We start from the raw sequence: 21,389 nt of genomic DNA on the forward strand, positions 1-21,389 counted from the left end.
ATCCACATCATGCTGCTGCCCTTGTACCATGTCTTTTACAAGGTAAAACTTTTAACAGAATTTAAATATTTCTCTTACTTTTTTATCTGCCAGTAAGGAAACACACATTTCAGGAGACTTTTGGCATGATATTGTTTATTACAGAGAGATGCTATGATCAAAAGGGTAAACAGTGCAGAACATTAAACAATATAAATAAGAACTTTGTGTGTCAAGGAGAGAAGAAAAAGAAACATTGAAAACATTTATCTTTCTGCTACATACCTCATATATAAAATACTTATCAGCACTCAATGACATAGGCTCACCCTCATTGAGTGGTTCTCCTTTGATCAGCTCTTTAATTAGTTTCTTCTTTGGGCTGTCTAAGCCAAACATTTTGAAGTCTTCATCAAAACGATTTGCTAGTTCATCAAATATTTCAAGTGTGCTAGTTTCATGCTGAAACAGAATTGGGTTTTATCTATTATAAAATGTCTAAAAATTTGTGACAGGAAAACAATGGTTTTGCTTTCATCACAAAAAAATGGCAGCTGACAGTCATATTTTTATTTATTTGATAAACCAAAAACTGAACAAATAAAAATTACTGCCAGCACCAACAGAAGATTTTGTATCAAAAATTAAAAAGATTGCTACTTACCATAAAGATGACATGTTAAGTCACAGATAGGCACAATTACATGACACTTACACAAAGCTTTCCCTGAAGCCTTCACCAGAAAAAGAGAAACACACACACCATTCATACACACAAGCAAGCACATAGCTCACGCAGACATGACCGCCAACTCCGGCAGCTCGGGGGAGAACGTAACTATCACATGGGATGGAAACAGCAATCAAGAGGGGGTGGGGAAGGGATAGTTAGGTATAAGTGGGGGGAGTGTGGGGGGGGGGGGATGCTTTCTGCTGGAGTTTGCAGGGACTAGAATGCCAACTGGTGCAGCATCAGGTGGTTGTGGATCAGGGAGATGGGAAAAACAGATCAAAAAAGGAGAGGAGCTGGGAAAGATTGGTAGTGCATTGGCAGAGGGTGACAAAGAGGGTGGGAGATGAGAATGGGGAGGATATAATAGGACAGAGGGGGTGGAAACTGTCGAGTGGAGCGTGTAGGACAGTATGTTACTGTAGGTTGAGTTTGGGACAATATGAGAGCTGAGAAAGTGTTGTAAGGATAACTCCCAACTGTACAATTAAGAAAAGTTAGTGGTGGAGGGGGGGGGGGGGAGGCATTCAGATGGCTCAGGTAGTGAAGCAGCCATTTAAATCAAGCATGCAACGTTCAGCTGCATGTAGTGCCATGGTGTAATCTAATTTGCTTTGGCCACAGTTTGGCAGTAGTCTTTCATGCTGGTGGACGGCTGGTTGGTAGTCATACCAACATAAAAATCTGTGCAGTGTTCTCAGCTGCAGTGATTGCAGCTGCTTTCACAGGTGGCCGATCCCTGATATGGAAGGATAAACCAGTGACAGGACTGGAACAGGAAGTGCTGGATGGGTGGATTGAGCAGGTCTTGCAGTTGGGTCTTCCACAGAGTTACAATCCTTGTGGCAAGTGGTTGGGGTTGGGATTGGGAGTGGCATAGGGATCGACTAAGATGCTTCCGAGGTTGCAATGCAACACTACTTTAGGATGGGTGGGAAGGATCTTGGATAGGATGTCCCTCATCTTGGCATGATGGAAGGTCATCAGAGCCCTGGTTCAGTTGTTCAACTCCTGGGTGGTGTTGTGTGATGAAGGGGCACTCCTTTGTGGCTGGTTCTTGGAGGTGATGGGTGGATTGTGGGTGTGAGGGGAAATAGTATGGGAGATCTGTTTGCAGACTAGATCTGGGGAATAGTGCCTGTCAGGTTAAAACCCAATCCCACATCCTATGTCTCATATGCTGCCTGAACCATATCCCCAAATGGCCTAAACATAAAAATTCTTCTCTCTGGATCCCATCCCGCCTTTCACAACAACCTTCACCTTTTTAGATTCTGCCAGTCCCTGCCCTAACAAAACTGGTACTGCAAAAACAAATCTCCATAGCACAGGCATCCCAGGACCACCTCTGTTCCCTCCACAAGATATTACCACTGCGCAATCCCTGCTTCACACATTACATATTTGAAATTGAATCCCTTGCTCTCCAGTACCTGGAGGAGCATTCCTGACACCACCTTCATAAGTTATCCAACTCGCTTACATCCCACTGGTGCCCTGCGGTACCACTATCCAAGCCCTGTCCCCTGTCCTGCCCTAACAAAACTGGTACTGCAAAAACAAATCTCCATAGCACAGGCATCCCGGGACCACCTCTGTTCCCTCCACAAGATATTACCACTGTGCAATCCCTGCTTCACACATTACATATTTGAAATTGAATCCCTTGCTCTCCAGTACCTGGAGCAGCATTCCTGACACCACCTTCATAAGTTATCCAACTTGCTTACATCCCACTGGTGCCCTGCAGTACCACTATCCAACCCCTGTCCCACCCACAGTGATCTTCCTTGTCCAACTCTCATAGCACTTAAATGCTGCCTAGCTGACCTTCACTTGCCACATCCTCCAAAGCTCCCTACCAGCACTCCACCAAATCCAGAGCCAAAACATTCCCATAATACTGTTGTCAATCCTTCCATCAAAACCCTCAGCTCCACAGAAGTTTCAGTCCTATCCAAAGACCTCACCTTTATCCCTATACCCAAATTTAAACATGCTGAACTTGTCAAAGATATACTATCCCTCTCCTGGTCCTGCAATGTAAGCACTTTCCTGCTGCCAATTATTTCAACCAAAACCAACCTAATTCCAACATTAAATCTTGCCTCTCCAGTTCATAGCCCTATCCAACTGTGATCTCCCACCTCCTTCCAGCAATTCCTTACTTCTGACTTTGCTTCACTATCCTTCCCTATGTCCCTTTCTCAGAACACAAACCTTTCAGCAGAAGAAAGAATAGCCATACAGAACCTTAAAACAAATCCTGATCTAATCACCCTACCTGCAAACAAAGTTCCACCACTGTTGTTATGTATCGCAATGACTACCTGGCAGAAGGCCTCTGCTAATCATCTGACTCCTCCACCTGTAAACTCTTGCAGAGTGATCACATCCCAGAAAGCCAACACAATCTCCAATCCCTGCTTAAAGCCATAGGCCCTTCCCAGAACCTCTCACATGATCCCATTTCCCTCCTCAAACCTATGACACCCTGCCCCAAAATCCACAAATCCAAAAATCCTGGATGATCCATTGTGGCTGGTTATTGTGCCCCAACTGAAAGAATTTTTGTCCTCTATGACCAACACTTCCAATCAGCTGCCCATAATCTAGCCTCCCATGTCGAAGATAGCACTTCCTTCACTGACTCCACCATCCACAGCCCTTTGCCTCTTGGATCCTACCCATCACTGTTGATGCCATCCCCTACGCACAAACATCTCCCATGCCCTCCAAGTCTTTCATGTCAGCATGACTGAATAAAATCTTCTCGGTTTTCAAGCTGCGCCAATTTGAATAAAATTTTCGATCTTTTGATGGCTAGCTTTGCCATCATTGTCAGGAGTAAAACTACTGACTGCCAGGGCAGGCACTATTTCCTGCTTATATAGCTACAATTACAGCCCCTGGCACCAATCAAAGAGGGCCAAAACAATGTGTGTGCAGAAGGTGAGTTGGGCAGCTCACAGCAGCTCCGGCCTGCCGCGGGACTGAGTGACGTCGGATGGTATGAGAAGCTGGCGTCATGTTTGAAACTTCCACTCCCGCCTCCCTACAAGTGTTAAGCATCCATTGTTGCTTCCTTTTGACATCCAAAGCCTGCCCCCATGCCCTATTCAGTGTGTAACCCCACTCTCTGTTGAAACTGTTGTTGTTCATTCTAATCTCAGCCACTTCTTTTATAATGGAGACCCAATATGTTGACGCATGAGCTAAGACTGGCATGTTCTCAAACTGTATTTTATGTTCATTTTTGAGGCTGTGAACAGCTACAGTTGACTTTTCAAGTTCGCTTTGCTTGATATGTCTCTTATGCTCAGCACAATTCTCTGCAACTGTGTGAATTGTCTGGCCTATATAAATGCTGCCACACTCTCAAGGAACACTGTACACATGAAGAGCTATCTCGTCTTTAACAGAGTGCATCCTGTATCTTGAGGGTGGGCTGGAACATTGGTCTCAATCCATGTCTCCGCAGTACATATCCTAACTTGTTGCTCATTGCCCCACAGTATTGCGGGAAAGCCGTCAGCTTGGCTTCTTCTGCTGATTCACAAAGCATCCTTCTTTGATGACACCCGAAAGCATTTGCAATGTCTCTTTTGCTGTAGCCATTCTCCCTGAATACGTGCCCAAGTGCTGCAATTCAGACTGCAGGTGGCAGTCATCAGAAATAACTTTAGCTCTGTGTAGTAATGTGTTCAGGACCGTTTTCTTGTGTACAGGGTGGTGAAAGCTACTGGCGTTCAAATATCAATCAGTGTGTGTCAGTTTCCTATACACTGAATGACCAAGCCAGCCTCCTGCCTTCCACTCAACTAAAACATCTGAGAATGGTAGCTTGCCATCCTTCTCCATCTCGATGGTAAATTTAATGTTGGGTAGGACACCATTCACAAGATCCTTGAACTGCTGCAATTTTTTTTTACCATCAGGCCATATCAGGGAGGTATCATTGACATACTAAGGAAGCACGACAGACAACACCACAAAGTTCAGAGCCTTCTCCTGAAAGTGCTCCATGAAGAAATTTGTGACTGCAGGAAACAATGGTGAGACCATGCTGTGCCATCCATCATGTCATAATATTTGTTATGGTACACGAAGTACGTTGTCAGAACATGACAGAACAACTTTGCAATTCCAGGTGGAAACCTTGGGGCCAAAAGATCCAGCGTGTCTTGTACTGGCACCACGTACAGACTAACCATTATGTCATTTTGACCTATTTTCATTTTCCTTGAGCATTTCAACAAATGGTTGCAAGTTCACAACTTGGTGTTCACAATGATCCTGTTTTGGCGCTAATAATCCTGCAATATGTTTTGCCAGTCTCTAGATGGGTGAGCTGATTGCACTAACAGTGGGCCGAAGAGGAACATGGTCCTTATGTATCTTTGGCAGTCCATAAAGCCTGGGAGGTCTGGCAGCATGAGACAGTAATTTGTTCACCAATTCATCTGGTAAACCAAATTCCTTTAATAATTTCTCTGTCTTCTTGACTACGGCCTGTCTCTGATCATGACTAAGCTTCCGGTATGCGTCATCATGTAATAAGTGTAGCATCTTCAGGCCTTCAGTGTTCAGAACCACAATGCATTTCCTTCGTCAGATGGCAAGACAACCAAGTCCTAGTTCTCATGCAATAAGCATAAGTCACATTGGTCCTCCTGACTAATATTTGATTCTGGTGGCTCAGCTTTTGAAAATATATGGCTGGTGGTTAGTCTGACATCCTCAGCTGCATCATGCAGAGATGCCAAATGCACTGCTCTATTGCACTAATCATCTGCAAAATTGGCAGACATGGTGGGACTGTCACATAGCCATTGTTCAATCTTTGTTTGGAGAGATTAACAATTGTTCTGTTGACCTTATCATTATCCATGTCAGTTCCTCCACAAGTTAAGCAGTCAGACTTGTGACATTGCTTAGACATTGTCTTGCATAAACTAGCATGCTGTTGTGCTGCAGTGGCCACATCCACCCATTCCCAGTCAAATGGCAACAAAGTTGATGACAATCGAACAGGTTTCTGGCATTGAGATCAAGCTCATATCTTGTCTGCCATATCCACTGTCTCACAATGGCATGAATTGTCCTCTTCAAAATTCTGTACATTGCAGCAAAGCAAGGAATTACTTCCTTGTCCCAGTAGCATTGCAAAAATGCTAAATAATTCAGCAGATGTGATTTCTTTTTGTGCAGTTTTTCCAGCAGTCTCCCACTTGCTTGCCAACAAAGGAAATACCACCGCTGTTCTGAACACTGAAGGCTACCACCTGGAGGTGCTACATTTATTAGAAGATGATGCATACCAGAAGTTTAGTTGTGATCTGACACAGGCTATAGTTAGGAAGACAGGGAATTTATTAAAGGAATCTGGTTTACCAGATGAAGTAGTGAACAAATTAGTGCCTCACACCATCAGACCGCCCAGGCTTTATGGACTGCCTAAGATACATAAGGAACATGTTCCTCTTCGGCCCACTGTTAGTGCAATCAGCTCGCCCATCTAGAGACTGGCAAAACATATTGCAGGATTATTAGTGCCAAAATTGGATCATTGTGAACACCAAGTTGTGAACTTGCAGCCATTTGTTGAAACGCTCAAGGAAAATGAAAATAGATCAAAATGACATAATGGTTAGTCTGTACGTGGTGCCACTTTATATGAGGGTGCCAGTACAAGACACGCTGGATCTTTTGGCCCAAAGGTTTCCACATGGAATTGCAAAGTTGTTCTGTCATGTTCTAACGACAACGTACTTCTTGTACCATGACAAATATTATGAAATGACGGATGGCACAGCAATGGTCTCACCATTGTTTCCTGCAGTCACAAATTTCTTCATGGAGCACTTTCAGGAGCAGGCTCTGAAATCTGTGGTGTTGTGTCTGTCTTGCTTCCTTAGTATGTCAATGATACCTTCCTGATATGGCCTGATGGTAAAAATAAACTGCAGCAGTTCAGGGATCTTGTGAATGGTGTCCTACCCAAAATTAAATTTACCATCGAGATGCAGAAGGATGGCAAGCTACCGTTCTTCGACGTTTTAGTTGAGCGGAAGGCAGGAGGCTGGCTTGGTCATTCAGTGTATAGGGAACTAACACACACTGATCGATATTTGAACGCCGGTAGCTTTCACCACCCTGTACACAAGAAAACGGTCCTGAACACATTACCACACAGAGCTAAAGTTACTTCTGATGACTACCACCAGCAATCTGAATTGCAGCACTTGGGCACATATTCAGGGAGAATGGCTACAGCAAAAGAGACATTGCAAATGCTTTCGGGTGTCATCAAAGAAGGATGCTTTGTGAATCAGCAGAAGAAGCCAAACTGACGGCTTTCCCGCAATACTGTGGGGCAATGAGCAGCAAGTTAGGACATGTACTGCGGAGACAAGGATTGAGACCAGTGTTCTGGCCCACCCTCAGGATACAGGATGCACTCTGTTAAAGACGAGATAGCTCTTCATGTGTACAGTGTTCCTTGAGAGTGTGGCAGCATCTATATAGGCCACACAATTCACACAGTTGCAGAGCATAGTACTGAGCGTCAGACACACATCAAGCACGGGGAGCTTGAAAAGTCGACCGTAGCTGAGCATAGCCTCAAAAATGAACATAAAATACAGTTTGAAAACATGCCAGTCTCGGCTCATATGTCAACATACTGGGTCTCCATTATAAAAGGAGTGGCTGAGATTAGAATGAACAGCAAGAATTTCAACAGAGACCAGGGTTACTCACTGAGTAAGGCATGGGTGCATGCTGTTGATGTCAAAAGAAAGCTACAACGGATGGTTAATACTTGTAGGGAGGCGGGAGTGGCAGTTTCAAAGGTGGCACCTGCCCCTCATGCCGCCTGATGTTACTCAGTCCTTAGGTGGGCCATAGCTGCTAAGAGCTGCCCAACTCACCTTCTGCGTATGCATTGTTTTGGCCCGCTCTGGTGCCAGGGGCCATAATTGTAGTTATATAAGCAGGAAATAGTGCCAGCCCCAGCAGTCAATAGTGTTAGTATTGACAACGATGGCGGAGCTAGCCATCGAAAGCTCAAAAATTTTATTCGAACTGACGTGGCTTGAAAGCCGAGAAGATTTTATTCATCCTTCATGTCCATGATCTTACCGCTATTGAACACTACCTCTACCAACTTCCTTCAGACTCCAGTCCCACTACCTCATCCCTCATACATCATTCTAACTTTATCCTAACCTACTACTATTCCTCCTTTGAAGGGACGTTATACAAACAAATCCACGGTACATCCATGGGCAGCCACATGGCACTCTCCTACGCCAACATGTTTATGCGGCATCTAAAGGAGACCTATGTAACTTCCCAAAACACCAAACCCCTAGTCTGGTTCAGGTTCATTGATGATATCTGCATGATCTGGACTCATGGCCAAGACACCTTCACTTCATTCCTTCACAACCTCAATGTCTCTCCCATCTGCTTCAGCAGGTCCTCCTCAACCCAGCTGGCCACCTTTCTAGAAGTTGACATTTTCCTCTCTGATGGCTCCATTTGCACCTCTGTCCACATTAAACCCACCAACCACCAAAAGTAAAACCCACCAACCACCAAAAGTACCTGCATTTTGACAGCTTTCATCCCTTTCACACCAAAAAATTGGTCCCACGTAGCCTGGACACCAAGGGACAGCATATCTGCAGTGACAAAAACTCCCATGCCCAGTATGCTGAGGGTCTCACCAAGGTCTTTACATACAGGCACTACACTCCCCCCCCCCTCCCCCTGCCCCCCATCCAGTCCACTAACGGATCTCCTGGGCCATTTCCCCTCACACCCCTAGTCTTCCCACAGCCTCCATTAACCAGCCACAAAGGAGTGTCCCCTTCATCGCATAGTACCACCCTAGACTGGAACAGCTGAACCACATCCTTCGCCAGGGCTCTGATTACCTACCATCATGCCCTGAAATGACCCACAGCCTACCCAAGATAGTTCTCACCTCTCCTGAAGTGGTGCTCCATTGCCCACTCAACCTCCACAACATCATAGTTCTTCCCTATGCCACTCCCAGTCCCAACCCAAGTCTGTAGTGGCTGCACTTCAGTTTCTCTTTCAGTGTAGTGCAGTGCAAAGTAAGAGTTTTGTTGTGTGCATGCGAGTATCAGTATCGTTATTGTGCAGCTGTCAATCAGATTTCTGGGTCAGCCACCTGAGACGCTAGTATCAGTGGTGAATATTCCGAGCCATTAGAGAACTTTAGGATTTTTATGTGTGTTCTTGTGTTGCTCTTATCTTAGCAACGAGAGACAATTTTTAGTTCAGATACATTTTGTGTGTACAAAGATTGCGTACCGCCAAGCCATGCGCTTGCTATTTATTTGTAGATAATTCCTTAGGCAAATGCAATAAAGAGACAGTTCAGATATGCAATAATATGTCATTTCATACATCTACAGGCTAGACAATGAACTGGTCAATGATGACTCTAGCAGTATGACCACAAGCCATTTTACATTCACATTACTCATTCGCATGTAAATATGGCTACACACTGATCATCTACAATTTTTTTAGTATTGTTGTGAGGTAATAATTCCTACCCACCACTATTTCATATTACAATAACAGACATTCTTCTATAGAATAGAAGGAGTTGCCAAAGAGAAACTTTTTTCATTTGTTTTCAAATTTTATTTTGCTGTCTGTCAGACATTTTATATCACTGGGTAAGTGATCAAAAAATTTGGCAGCAGCATTGTGCACCTCTTTTTGTGCTCAATATAACCTTAAAGTGGAGAAATGAAGGTCGTATTTTCTTATGATATAGTGATTGTGCACATCATTGTTCCTTTTGAATTGCAGCAGGTTATTTACAACAAACTTCATGATGGGCTAAATATATTGTGAGGCAGTAGTCAAAATACCAAGCACCTCAAGCAGATGTCGCCAAGATGACTGTGTGTGAGAACCACATATTCTTCTTAAAGCACATTTCTGAGCAATGGACACTTTCTTTCTTAAAGTTGATTTATCCCAGAACATTATTTCACATGACATTACTAAATGAAAATTTGCAAAATATATCAACTTCCTGATTTGTGTATCTCTCAGAGGTTTACAATGATTTGAGATGCAAATGTGGCTGAACTAAGTTGTTTTAGGAGTTCCAAAATGTATTTTTCCAATTTAAATTCTCATTAATATGGATACCTATATTTTTGTGGCGTTTCCACCCTAGTTGTTATTTCCTTACTATGTGTTACACTTATCATTGATGTGTTAACTCTACAAACACAGAACTGAAAATGTTGTCTTTTTTTGAGACTGAGATTGAGGCCATTCACAGACAACCATTCAGTAACACTTCAATCTTTATCATTTCTTCTGTTGCTATATGTATGTTTGGATGGATTACAATACTAGTGTCATGTGCAAAAATAACTAATTCTGCTTGTTTTATGTTAGGTAGAAAGTTGTTTACATATATGAGGAACAATAGTGGATATAAGGTTGAGCTCCCCCATCAGAAGAAACTCCCATACTTACATTGGTTGAGTTATTACGTATAGCTTTCTGCTTTCTTTTACTTAGGTATGACATTATCCACTGATCGACTAAAACACAAATTTCATAAAACCTCCGGTTATTGAGGAGAATACTGTGATTCATGCAGTCAAATGCCTAAGATAGGTTGCAAAAAATACCAATTGGTAGTCTTTTGTTATTTAGTACTCCTGAAATTTGGTGAGTGAATGTATAAATGGCATATTTAGTCGAGCAACTTTTCTGAAGTCCAGACTGTGATTTACTAAGGATGTTGTTAATTAGGTGGGATACTATTCTAGAATACATAACATTCTCAAAAATTTTGGAAAATGACGTCAGTAGTGAAATGGGTCAGTAGTTACTGACATCTCTCCTATCACCTTTTTTATAGAGGGGTTTACCAATGGCATATTTCAAACTCTCTGGAAAAATGCCCTCAGCTGGTAATTCACTACATATTCCAGAAAAGATAATGCTTATTGTATAGGAATTTCAGAAGCAGAAGTGGGAGAGGCCTCCATATGATTTTTCTCTTGAACTGTTTGTCCCCTATATTTTCTACTACATTAAAGAAATGATTATCAAACATATCTGCTATTTGTAACTGGTGGCCAGTCATTCTGTCTCATTTTATTATACTCCATGTAGTCATAAGTCTGTTGTCAGAAGCACTGATTTCTCACATAATGTGCATGTTACTTGATTTTTTTAATAACTTATCTTCATAATTGTGAATACTTTTTGTAGTGTGCAACTATGGCACGATCTTTACTTGATCTTATCAACCCATACAATTCCCTTTCCCTTTCAGAAGATACTTTAATCGCTCTACTGATCCATGGTGTCCTACATGGCTATTTAACGTCCTTTCTGATTAGCTAATGTGGAAATCTATTTTCAAAAAGATGTGAATTTATCATGGAACAGATTAAATTTTATGTAAGTATTTGGTTCATAATAAATTTTTTCCCAGATCATCTCTTGTAAACAATTTTTAAAAATGTTTCTCCTGAAACCAGTATTATTCTAATTAATTAGAACTGAGTATCTATACTCTAAGGCACTATTTCATTTATCATATCTATGGATCATGATCAGAGACAATATTTGGTACGGGTATATAGTTGTTTTCTTGTTTTGAGGTGCATCAAAGAAAGTGTTATCATTTAGGGTCCTACTGTCTTTAACCACCTATGTTAGAGAGTTAATTACTGGGATCAAATTTTAGAGTGCAAATAAGGTTTCCAGATGACTTTTCATATCAGAATCCCTTGGAAAAATCTACACTGCAATCACAACCTCTGGTTGCTGTCTGACAGAAAGCATAATAGCTCCATCCTGGATTTTCCATTGTTTGAGATAGCATAATAGGGAATCCACATTCCTCAAAACAGTTCAAAATTTCCCTGTGGGGATCTATACACAGTTACTATTAAAAGTGAACTTTTTTCAGTGTTAATTCACAAGCACATACTTCTCTGTGTGATCACTAGTAAATGTACTTGTGTCGATGTTTCTGAACTTGTATTCTGTCTCTGTGTAACAACTTGTTTCCCTATATTAGTTGTACATGAGTAAGATGTTATGGTGTGACCTTTTATATTTAGCTTCTCCAATGCTTGGTTATTTGGAGCTCAAATAGGCACAGGATGTCTGTTTTCAGAGCTCTCCAAATCTTCCAAACAGACAAGATGCTCTTCTACCCTATTGGTCAATCCTGTAATATCCTGATGAAAAAAGCTAACCTTACTTTTCTGTGCATTCTTAAGCATTTTGTGGGTTCTTGTGTTGTTTTGCCTACTTTCACAACAGGGTGCCCAAATTCCTGACTCTAACCTAAGAAAGGTACCCTCCTGTCACCACTGACACCAAGGATCTTGCTTTGGATGTCAGTGTCCCTGTACATTTTCAGCAAGGCACTCAGCTAACCTATCTTTCCCACTGTTTTTCAGGTGTAGGACATGTCTAGTATATCCCCATCTTGAAACTGTAGCAAAGGGTACTGCACTCATATGAGATTTCAGTTCAGTCAGCAGCAGCCTGCTCAGCTGTGCTACCACAGCTCACAGCAGTGTTTACCCAGGGCCAGTCATGGCACTCTAGGACCCCCAAAAAACTGACTTTTGTGTAAAGTTTCTACTCCTTTTCCATCCAGGTCACCCCTAATGCCATAATTTTTGTCTTTAGCCATGTTGTTTTCATTTAAGACTATTCCTTACATTCTCTGTCACTTGGATTCACAAAACTTGTCACCTGGTACCCTATTCCTAATTTGTCCAGTACAATCTGGTCTACAGCCCTGTCATTGCTACTACCAAGCAGCAAGACTAATTTCTTCCCCCATCTCTTTAGTTACCAACGTAAACTTAGTTCCTCTGCTTTAAGTCTGCTACACCCAACTGTGATCAACAGCTAAATGAGGGCTTTCTTCTTCTACTTCAGGTAAAAAGTGAAATTTACCAGATATTACAAGCTCATATGTGGTAGAAGAAGTTGGAGAGCTGTTTTCCTTCCACCCATTAGTTGTTACGTTTACTCAGTTCCAGTCATTTCCCCCTCTACAAACTATCTGGTTCAAATTTCATGTGATCTAATTCAGCCTGAGGGACATAAATCTTTGCCTCCTACTTGGCAACTGTCTTGTCTTTTATTCAAAGCCTGCAGTTCCCAGGGAGATCCTCATTGAGTTCACCATTACATTCCCCAATACCATCATCCCAGTGGAATTTTAGCCCACAATACACACATGACTAGTAATACTGTACTCAAACTGACAATTATGGTAACTACTTCTAGATTACTTTTGATATGTACATAGGCAAAAAAAAGACAGACAAAAAATTTTCTTACCAAGTGGCAGCAGAACACACACATAAAAGAAACTTATAATTAGGCAAGCTTTCAGAGCCAGTGGCTACTACTGGAGGCACAAGGGTTGAAGGGGAAGGAAGAGAGCTGAAGGAAAAGGACTGGAGAGGTCTAGAAAAAGGAGCAGATTTTGGGAAAGTCACCCAGAACTGTGGATCAGAGGAGACTTCCCGGATGGGATGAGAAGGAAAGACTAATTGTTGGGGACTGCATCGGATGAGATTTGAAAACCTGAGAGCTTAAAGGTGGAAGACAGGGTAGTATACAAGACAGAGATTACTGCTTAAACATCGTGCATGAGTTAATAACAGTAAGAAGCTAATTGCATTGTATGTAACATAGTTGCACGGAGAGCAGCGAAAAATAGACAAATAAGACAATGAAATATGTAGAAAGCTAAAACAGGGTGGAGAAAAGAGTAGTTACTATGAAGAAATACTAAGACAGAAGAAATTAACATAAATTAAGGCAAGGTGGGTGGTGAGAACCAAGAACATGTTGTAGCTCTAGTTCCCACCTGTGGGGTTCTGAGAAACTGGTGTCTGGGGGGAGAATCCTTATGGTGCATATGGTGAAACAGGCACCAAGGTCATGATTGTCATGTTGTAGAGCATACTCTGCAACAGGATATTGTGTGTTGCCAGTATACATCCTCTGCCTATGCCCATTCATCGTAACTGATAATTTGGTGGTAGTCATGCTGATATAAAAGGGCAAACATGTTTACATAACAGCTGGTATATGACGTGTCATTTCACAAGTGGCTCTCCCTTTGATAGTAAAAGTTTTGCCAGTTACAGGACTACTATAGTTGGTTTGTAGGAGGGTACATAGGGCAAGTCTTGCATCAGGAACAGCCACAGGGATAGTACCTGAAGGGTGGGGAGAAGGGTACATACAGGAACAGTGCAGTGTTGACAAGAATATTGAAGATATTGGGAGGGTGTCAAAAGGCTATTCTAGGTGTGGTGGGCAAAATCTCAGACAGAATGGATCTCATTTCAGGGCATGATTTTAGGGAGTCATGGCCTTGTTAAAGTGTGTTGCCAGTATTAATACATTCCGGACCAGGATAATACTGAGTGACCAGTGGTGTGCCCTAAAGTGATTTTTGGAGAGATCAGCAGTATCAGGATTGGATGTGATGGCCTGGGAAATCTGCTTTCGAACTTGGCTGGTGGGGTAATTACGTCCAGTGAAAGCTGAGGTGAAAATGGTGATGTATTGCTGTAAAGAGTCTGCATTGAAACAAATATGTTTGCCTCGAATGCCAAGGCCATATGGGCAAAGAAATGAGATGAGCAGTTGGTATGGTACTAGGAGGTGCCATTAGATCGCAACTGTTATCAACTAAAAGCTTGCTGAACAACTACCAGAAAGCGTAGGAGGTGTAAATGTCATAAAATGTAGTTCAGTTTTCACATCCAATATCATCTTGTGATTAATAAAGTAGCAATGCACCTTTCCCAAAGTTACAACATAAATTTAAGGTGAATATTATCCGTCACAGCAATGAACACAAATGTCTTACAAAAACTTATCAGCTCACTTGCGCACTCATATTATTGAAGTCATTATTTTCTCTTGTGTTCTGGAGAGAGAAAATAAAGTGAAAGGATAACTGAGCTAGTGAGAGTTTTTGTTGCAACATGCCAGACATTTTATGCTACTTCATCTTTTATTACAAATAATATTATATTTGGATAATAGTCATATAAACTCTAAAGGAATAAAGGATGAGAGCTGGACAGCAGTGGAGAAACAGCAAGAGTCCAGAGCCTGCAGCAGTAGATGTTACAGTGTCAGAACAAGGTGGAGTGGAGTCAACGCTCTACATCAGAAAATGTGCTGGAGCTGGCAACAAGATAGCAAAATACACTATCAGTTGGAGCACTAAAACGGAACACTATGTGTATGAATATTACATAAAATAGGCAACAGGCACAAATATGGACCAAAGGATAAATCTTCCTATAAATTTCCTGTATTAAATTTGTTTTTAATTAACAGAGAAGAAGAAAAATCATGAAACATCTGCCAATATGTTCTCGAGCTGGAAACAGCCTAGTGTTGTCTGTACATTATCAAAATTCTAATACTGCAATGTAGCGCTACATGAAGTTGGTCAAGACTCCAGTTTGGTCTAGGAAAAACAAATTTATGATGAAACTGTTATTAAACTTTGATTTTGTGTGTGTTAAGTTATTTGGTACTTAAGAGAAAATAGGTACCTTGAAATTATGCCAAATCACTATGATTTTGTGTGATATACGTAACGGAGTGATGGTAGGGAAATTCATGAGAAATTGTACAGCTTTTTTCAGATCAAGAGGAAAGTCCATTTGGCTTTCTTGAAAAAACAGTATCTACCTCAGCAATTCTTTAGTGGCATCTGTACAGCCTATGCATAATGTAGTAGGACAGTTGTACAACTGACCATTAAGGTAGCTTTGCATATTGTCCACCTTAAGGATAACAACTAATAACTTTTCTTGCAAATCCTTGACAGCTTTATTAAGTAAATTGTTATTGGTACTATGAAAATTATTTATTTCAAGAAATTATTTAACTTTTGATAATAGATTACCTTCCATGATGGATCATAGTCACTAACAAAATGTTCCCATGTATGAGAAAATGGGCCATGACCCAGATCATGGCAGAGTCCTGCAATCTGAACACAAAGAGCTTCTTCTTCAGTTACAAGCCTCTCATTTGATGTATTGGTAGAATTCTGTTCTAATGCTTCAAGCATCCGACTTGCTAAGTAGCATACACTGAAACAGTTATACTGATTAGTAACAAAATATTGTACATTTCATTCTTTTTTTATTCAGTCATATGAAACAAAAACACATTACAATTTCTATAATTAAATGTATACAGCATCTGTCCCTTGTCACACATAGTTAAGTACAAATAAATAATTCTAATTTTATAATTTTTTTGATCAACATCTTGTCAAAAGCAAATATGATGTAGAAAGAATACTATTTCTGTTCATTTCAGTCTAATTCATGAGGCAGAGGAGGAGAAGTAACAAAGAAAGCATGTTTAGCTATTTCTTAACATGACTTAAATAACCACTCAAATCCAACATCAAGATAGTACATTTTTATTAGAAATCTTTTATGCCTCACATGAGTTACATGTCACAGACAGTGTAGTACATATCTCTGTGTTATAACAACTACTTCCATACTGCACAAACTAGACTATAGTATCAACATTTTTTTAAAAAAATCTTTTATTATTTCATATTTAAGAAAACTGAAAAAACAGAAAATTTAATTTTAGTGCCCATTAATATGTAAGTTTTGATTTTATTTTGACTTTTTTTGTTCTTTTTGTGTATTTCACATTTTGAATAAAACAATGGAAAGTACAGGTTGGAATATCAACAATATTTTGAAAAAGATAGACTGCTACTTCCAGTAAAGATGATGTGTTGAGTTGCAGATGACATGTTGAGTTGCAGACAAGTATGAAAAAAAGACTCTTACATATGAGCTTTGGCCAAGGTCTTCTTTGGAAAGGAAAAACAAACACAAACATGCACAAGCACACGCACAAAAGCAAGCACACTTCACACACATATGGATGATATTTCCGGCCACTCCAGCCAGGGGATGTAGTTGGGAGAACTTTGGGGATGTCACGCAGGCCTGAGGCTCTCTCTTGGAACTGCAAAATAGGCAATAGAAATAAAGTGAAAGAAGAGTAGAGAAGGAAGATCTTTGCCCTTCAGACACACATGGAAGTAGTGAGGAAAAAACTGGTGAGGATGAAGGAAGACAGATTGCAAGTGCCAGTTAGTAGGAAGGCAGGACAGAGGGGGACACAGTCAGAGTTTTGTTGTGCCTACCAATAACAGGTTCTAGCCATCAGCATCAGAATTGAAGGGAATGGGAAAGGAGCACTGGTGCAGAGACACTGAAATACAGTGTACCTTGCTATCACAAAATGAATGTAAAAGCTGCTACTGCAGAACTACCTTCAAGGGTGAGGGGTCACATATTTAGAGCTGGAATGGCACTCATTTTAAAGCTGCTGAAGATCTGAACTCAAGTACTGTAGATAAAAATTTCGAATTGGCAGCTGCTGATACAACAACACCAGGTATACATAAAAATTTAATCATTCTGTGCATGTACCATTCACCTAGTGGTAAGGTGAACACTTTCTTCAACAAATTAATTGGAGTCATGAAAAGGGTCACAGCCCCTGAGACTAAAATAATAATATAGGAAGGCATGAATATTAAAACAGGTTTTGGGGTTAAATTAGTAATAACTTCCTAAACACACTGAAAACTTCTGGCTTGACACAAATGGTGAACACTGCCATTAGGATATCAAAAAGTTCAGTATTAGTATTAGAACATATACTTAGAGATACAAATATGGAAAACTGTATAGTATTTACAAGTCTTTAACTCCTTGGTCATTGTAGTCAGATAATAAAGCTAAAGACAGGCTTGGTAAAGTCCACAAAACTACATATCTACAAACAGGTTTTTTCAGAATGCCAATTACATACTTTTCCTGGGCACTGGAAAAACTGACCTGAGATGAAGTGTAGTTACTAAGTTCTCTGAATTCTACACACTATTTAAATAAATTTTTAAGGAGGTATTTCTGAAAGTAGCCACTTTAACAGCAACAGCTAAGAAAAATAGGTGGATAACAATGGGTTTTAGAAAGTCCTCCCACAAACTTAAATTTCTCAGTTCTTTGCAAAAGCAGTCCAATAACCCAAAATTCCCAAATTACTATCACAGTTATGAAAATATATACAGGACAGTACTGCTTGCAGCAAAAAATCGTCCAATGCAAAATACAGGGTGTCTCAAAATGAATATATGGGATTTTGCTACATTCAACCTACAATTATAAAAAATATATCAAATGAAAGAATAACTCAAATAGTTTTATTTGTATACCTGCATGCAAAGGGAGAAGTATGGATCGATCAAGAGTGACTGAATGTGCTGAATGAGGTAGAGTCTTTCACCCGTAACCCCAAGAAATCAGTTCGGAAGGCTAGTCATGAATTAGCAGTGCCAGTGATGTCTGTGTGGAGACTTTTAAGGAGCCTCTTACAATGTCCTTGTCATTTCCAATTATTACATGCTCTAAAGCCTACAGACTATGGTTTACGTAACACCTCTGCAAACGAACTTTGCTGCTCCATCTCTAGTGACATCGATGGCGACAGGACGTTAAACCCAGTCTTCCTTCATTCCTTGTGAATGTTGCTCACATTGAACACTTGTAAGAAGTACTGTTTGAGCTTCTCTTTTATTTGACATATTATTTGTAATTATAAGTTAAATGTAATAAATACTACAAAGCCTTAAAACCTATATATTTATTTAGAAACATCCTGCAATATACAATGCAGAAAATACATGTAGAACAGTCTGGGATGCCATAAAACATGAAACTGAAAGGATAAACAAGTACAGTACCATTTTAAAAAAAAGAAAGACGAGTGTAGAATATTAAAAAATCTTCAGGAATTTGGAAATTTTGTAAATAAGTATTCTTCTGGTATTGCATAGAAGTTTCAACAAAATATTCTTAAAACACTTATAGCAACTGCAAGGAATTACACTTCTGAAGGCCTACATAGACAACAAACAAATCTGCTTTCATGAATACAGAGTACGTAAAGTGTGCACAAGTTGTGCCCATAATAAAGAAAGGTACTGTAGAAATCACTGAAAACTACAAGTCAGTTTCATTATTGTCAGTGTTCTGAAAAACAAATGAATAAGTCATGAAAGAGACTAATGAGTTAAATGAGTAAGTCCAATCTTTTTAATGAAGCACTGCTTGGTCTCTGAAGTACAACATCAGCCAAAACAAATTTACAGAAGTGGTACCTGTACCTCCTGATAAGGATGGCTGTGTTGAAACATATTCTTAGAGTTGTTCAAACCTTTTGACATTGTGCATAACAGAGAGAGAATCAGTATTTGAAGCTGACTGCAGTACAATTCTACTGCTGCCACCATATCAGGTGTAGAAGTATAAACCGGAATTTGATTGCAATAATTGATGATGATGTCTTCCTCGCCGTGTCCGGCGACAGCGACTCCGTCAGTCTTCTCTGTCCTTGTTGTGGTAGGCTCGGATGTGGCTCGCGAATCCGAATTTCGCTTTGAATATCCTGTTGCATGAAGCACAGTGAAGTTGACCAGCAGAGTTGTAAGTATACATGTAGACAGGCTTGAGCTGAGATTTTCGGAGCTCTCTTTTAGCATCCAGGTTCATTAGACGCTTTTGCTCGAATTGTTCGATGCTCTTATGTACAGTTGATCGCCACTCCGATTGGTGCAATGCTAGCTCCTCCCAACGGTTGCTTGGAATGCCACAGGCTGCAAGGTGGCGTTTAATGGTGTCTTTATATCGCAGGTGTTGACCACCTTTCCTCCTCTTCCCGCACGAGAGCTGCGAGTAGAACACCGCTTTAGGTAGCCTACTGTCATCCATGCGTACTATGTGACCACTCCATCTCAGTTGGTGTTTCATTATTAAAGCTTAAATACCAGCCAGTTTCACGTGGCGCAAAATCTCCGTGTTTGGGACACGGTCTTCCCATTTGATGCGCAGAATTGATCTCAGACATCAAAGATGAAATTTATCTAGCTTCTTAATGTCAGCTTTGTAACAGCACCAGGTTTCCGAGGCATAGAGTAAGGTGGATAATACTACTGCTTTGTAGACTGCAATTTTTGTTTGTAGTTTGAGATCATGTGATTTCCATACTCGGTCATTAAGCTTACCGAAGGCTGAGGCTGCGCTGGCTATACGTGCTGCGATTTCCGTTGTCAGGCTGTTGTCACTTCTAATTTGGCTTACCAGGTATTTGAAATTTGACACATTTTGCAAGGGTTTGTTATTTATCTCAATACAGGAGTCATCTGCATTAAGACCTCTAAGTGGCTGTTTGAGAACTTGCGTCTTAGTGATGCTAATGGCTAAGCCAAATCTTCTGCAGGAGGTATTTAGCAGATTTATGTAAGTCTGAAGAGTTTCGCAAGAATTAGCCATCATGCATACATCATCCGCGTAGAGAATCTCTAAGATGGATAGTTTGGTTACGCGACTTTTTGTTCTGAGGCGAGAGGTGTTGAAGACACTTTTGTCTGTCCTTGTGTCGAGACTAATTTGATTACTACAGGCTTTGGCCGTGTCTCTCATAACAACTGCGAAGTAAAGTGAGAAGAGTGTAGGAGCCAGAACACAGCCTTGTTTTACACCACATGTCACGGGAAACTGTTCTGAGAGCTTGTCCTCATGGCGGATTTTTGCCATCATGTTTTCATGAAACTGCCGAATCAAACTGACAATTTTGTCAGGGCACCCAGTTTTCTTTAGTACTCGTATGATCCAGAGAGCTTCCCGTGGGACATGATCAAAAGCTTTTTCCAGGTCTACAAAGCACATGAACAAAGGCCGATGTTGCTCTAAGCTTTTCTCTTGCATTTGTTTGACAACAAATATGGCATCCACTGTGCCTCTGTTTGGGCGAAAGCCACACTGGGTCTCTGGTAGCAGTTTTTCTGCAAAGTGTGTTAACCGGGTGTTAATTATGTGGGCAAGGACTTTTCCCGCTGCTGAGAGAAGAGAAATGCCCCTGTGGGAGCTGCAGTCTGATATGTCACCCTTGCCTTTATAGATCTTGGAAATACAAGCATCTTTCCAGTCTTGTGGAATCATTTCATACTCCCAAATCCTTAAGATCAGAGCAAACAATGGTTTCTTGATGTTTGGCCCCCCATATTTATATAGCTCTGATGGCAAGTTATCTAATCCTGCTGTTTTGTCATTTTTCAGCTTAGCCAGTGCTGAAATGAATTCATCGTAGGAAGGGGCATCCGCAAGTTGTTCCTCAACTGGCAGGTCTTCAAGTGCTTCTATGTATGGAATATCAGTTGTCTGATGGTCGGGATTAAGAACGTCATTAAAATGTTCCGCCCACCGAGACAGGATGTCACTCTGTTGCGTCAGCCGACAACTTTTATCTTTGTTATAGACTGGTGCAATCTTCCCAACTCTTGGACCAAAGATAGTTTTCACGGACTCAAAGAATCTGCCCGTTTGGTGTGTGTCGGCATATAACTGTATTTCATTTGCTTTATTTGCCCACCAACTGTCTTTGAGAGCACGTACCTTCACTTTCAGATTGTAATGCGCTGCTCTATGCTTGTTATCATCAGGGGTACGAAGAGAGGTTCTGAAATCATTAATTAGCTTTCTAATCT

General features: G+C 40.8%; 1 protein-coding gene across 6 annotated transcripts in view; it reads right to left on the reverse strand.

The window, feature by feature from the left end:
* Window positions 1–21,389, reverse strand: part of LOC124605815 (deoxynucleoside triphosphate triphosphohydrolase SAMHD1) — a 355,281-nt gene that overhangs the window by 69,150 nt on the left and 264,742 nt on the right. For all 6 annotated transcript variants that reach the window (XM_047137726.1, XM_047137725.1, XM_047137728.1 and 3 more), the window contains 2 exons: window positions 15,705–15,894; window positions 265–441 (listed from right to left, as the gene is read on the reverse strand). In XM_047137726.1, coding sequence (XP_046993682.1) covers window positions 265–441; window positions 15,705–15,894 — 367 coding nt within the window. The remainder of the gene's footprint in view (window positions 1–264; window positions 442–15,704; window positions 15,895–21,389) is intronic.

Source organism: Schistocerca americana, chromosome 3, assembly GCF_021461395.2.
Source record: "Schistocerca americana isolate TAMUIC-IGC-003095 chromosome 3, iqSchAmer2.1, whole genome shotgun sequence".
NCBI lineage: Eukaryota > Metazoa > Arthropoda > Insecta > Orthoptera > Acrididae > Schistocerca > Schistocerca americana.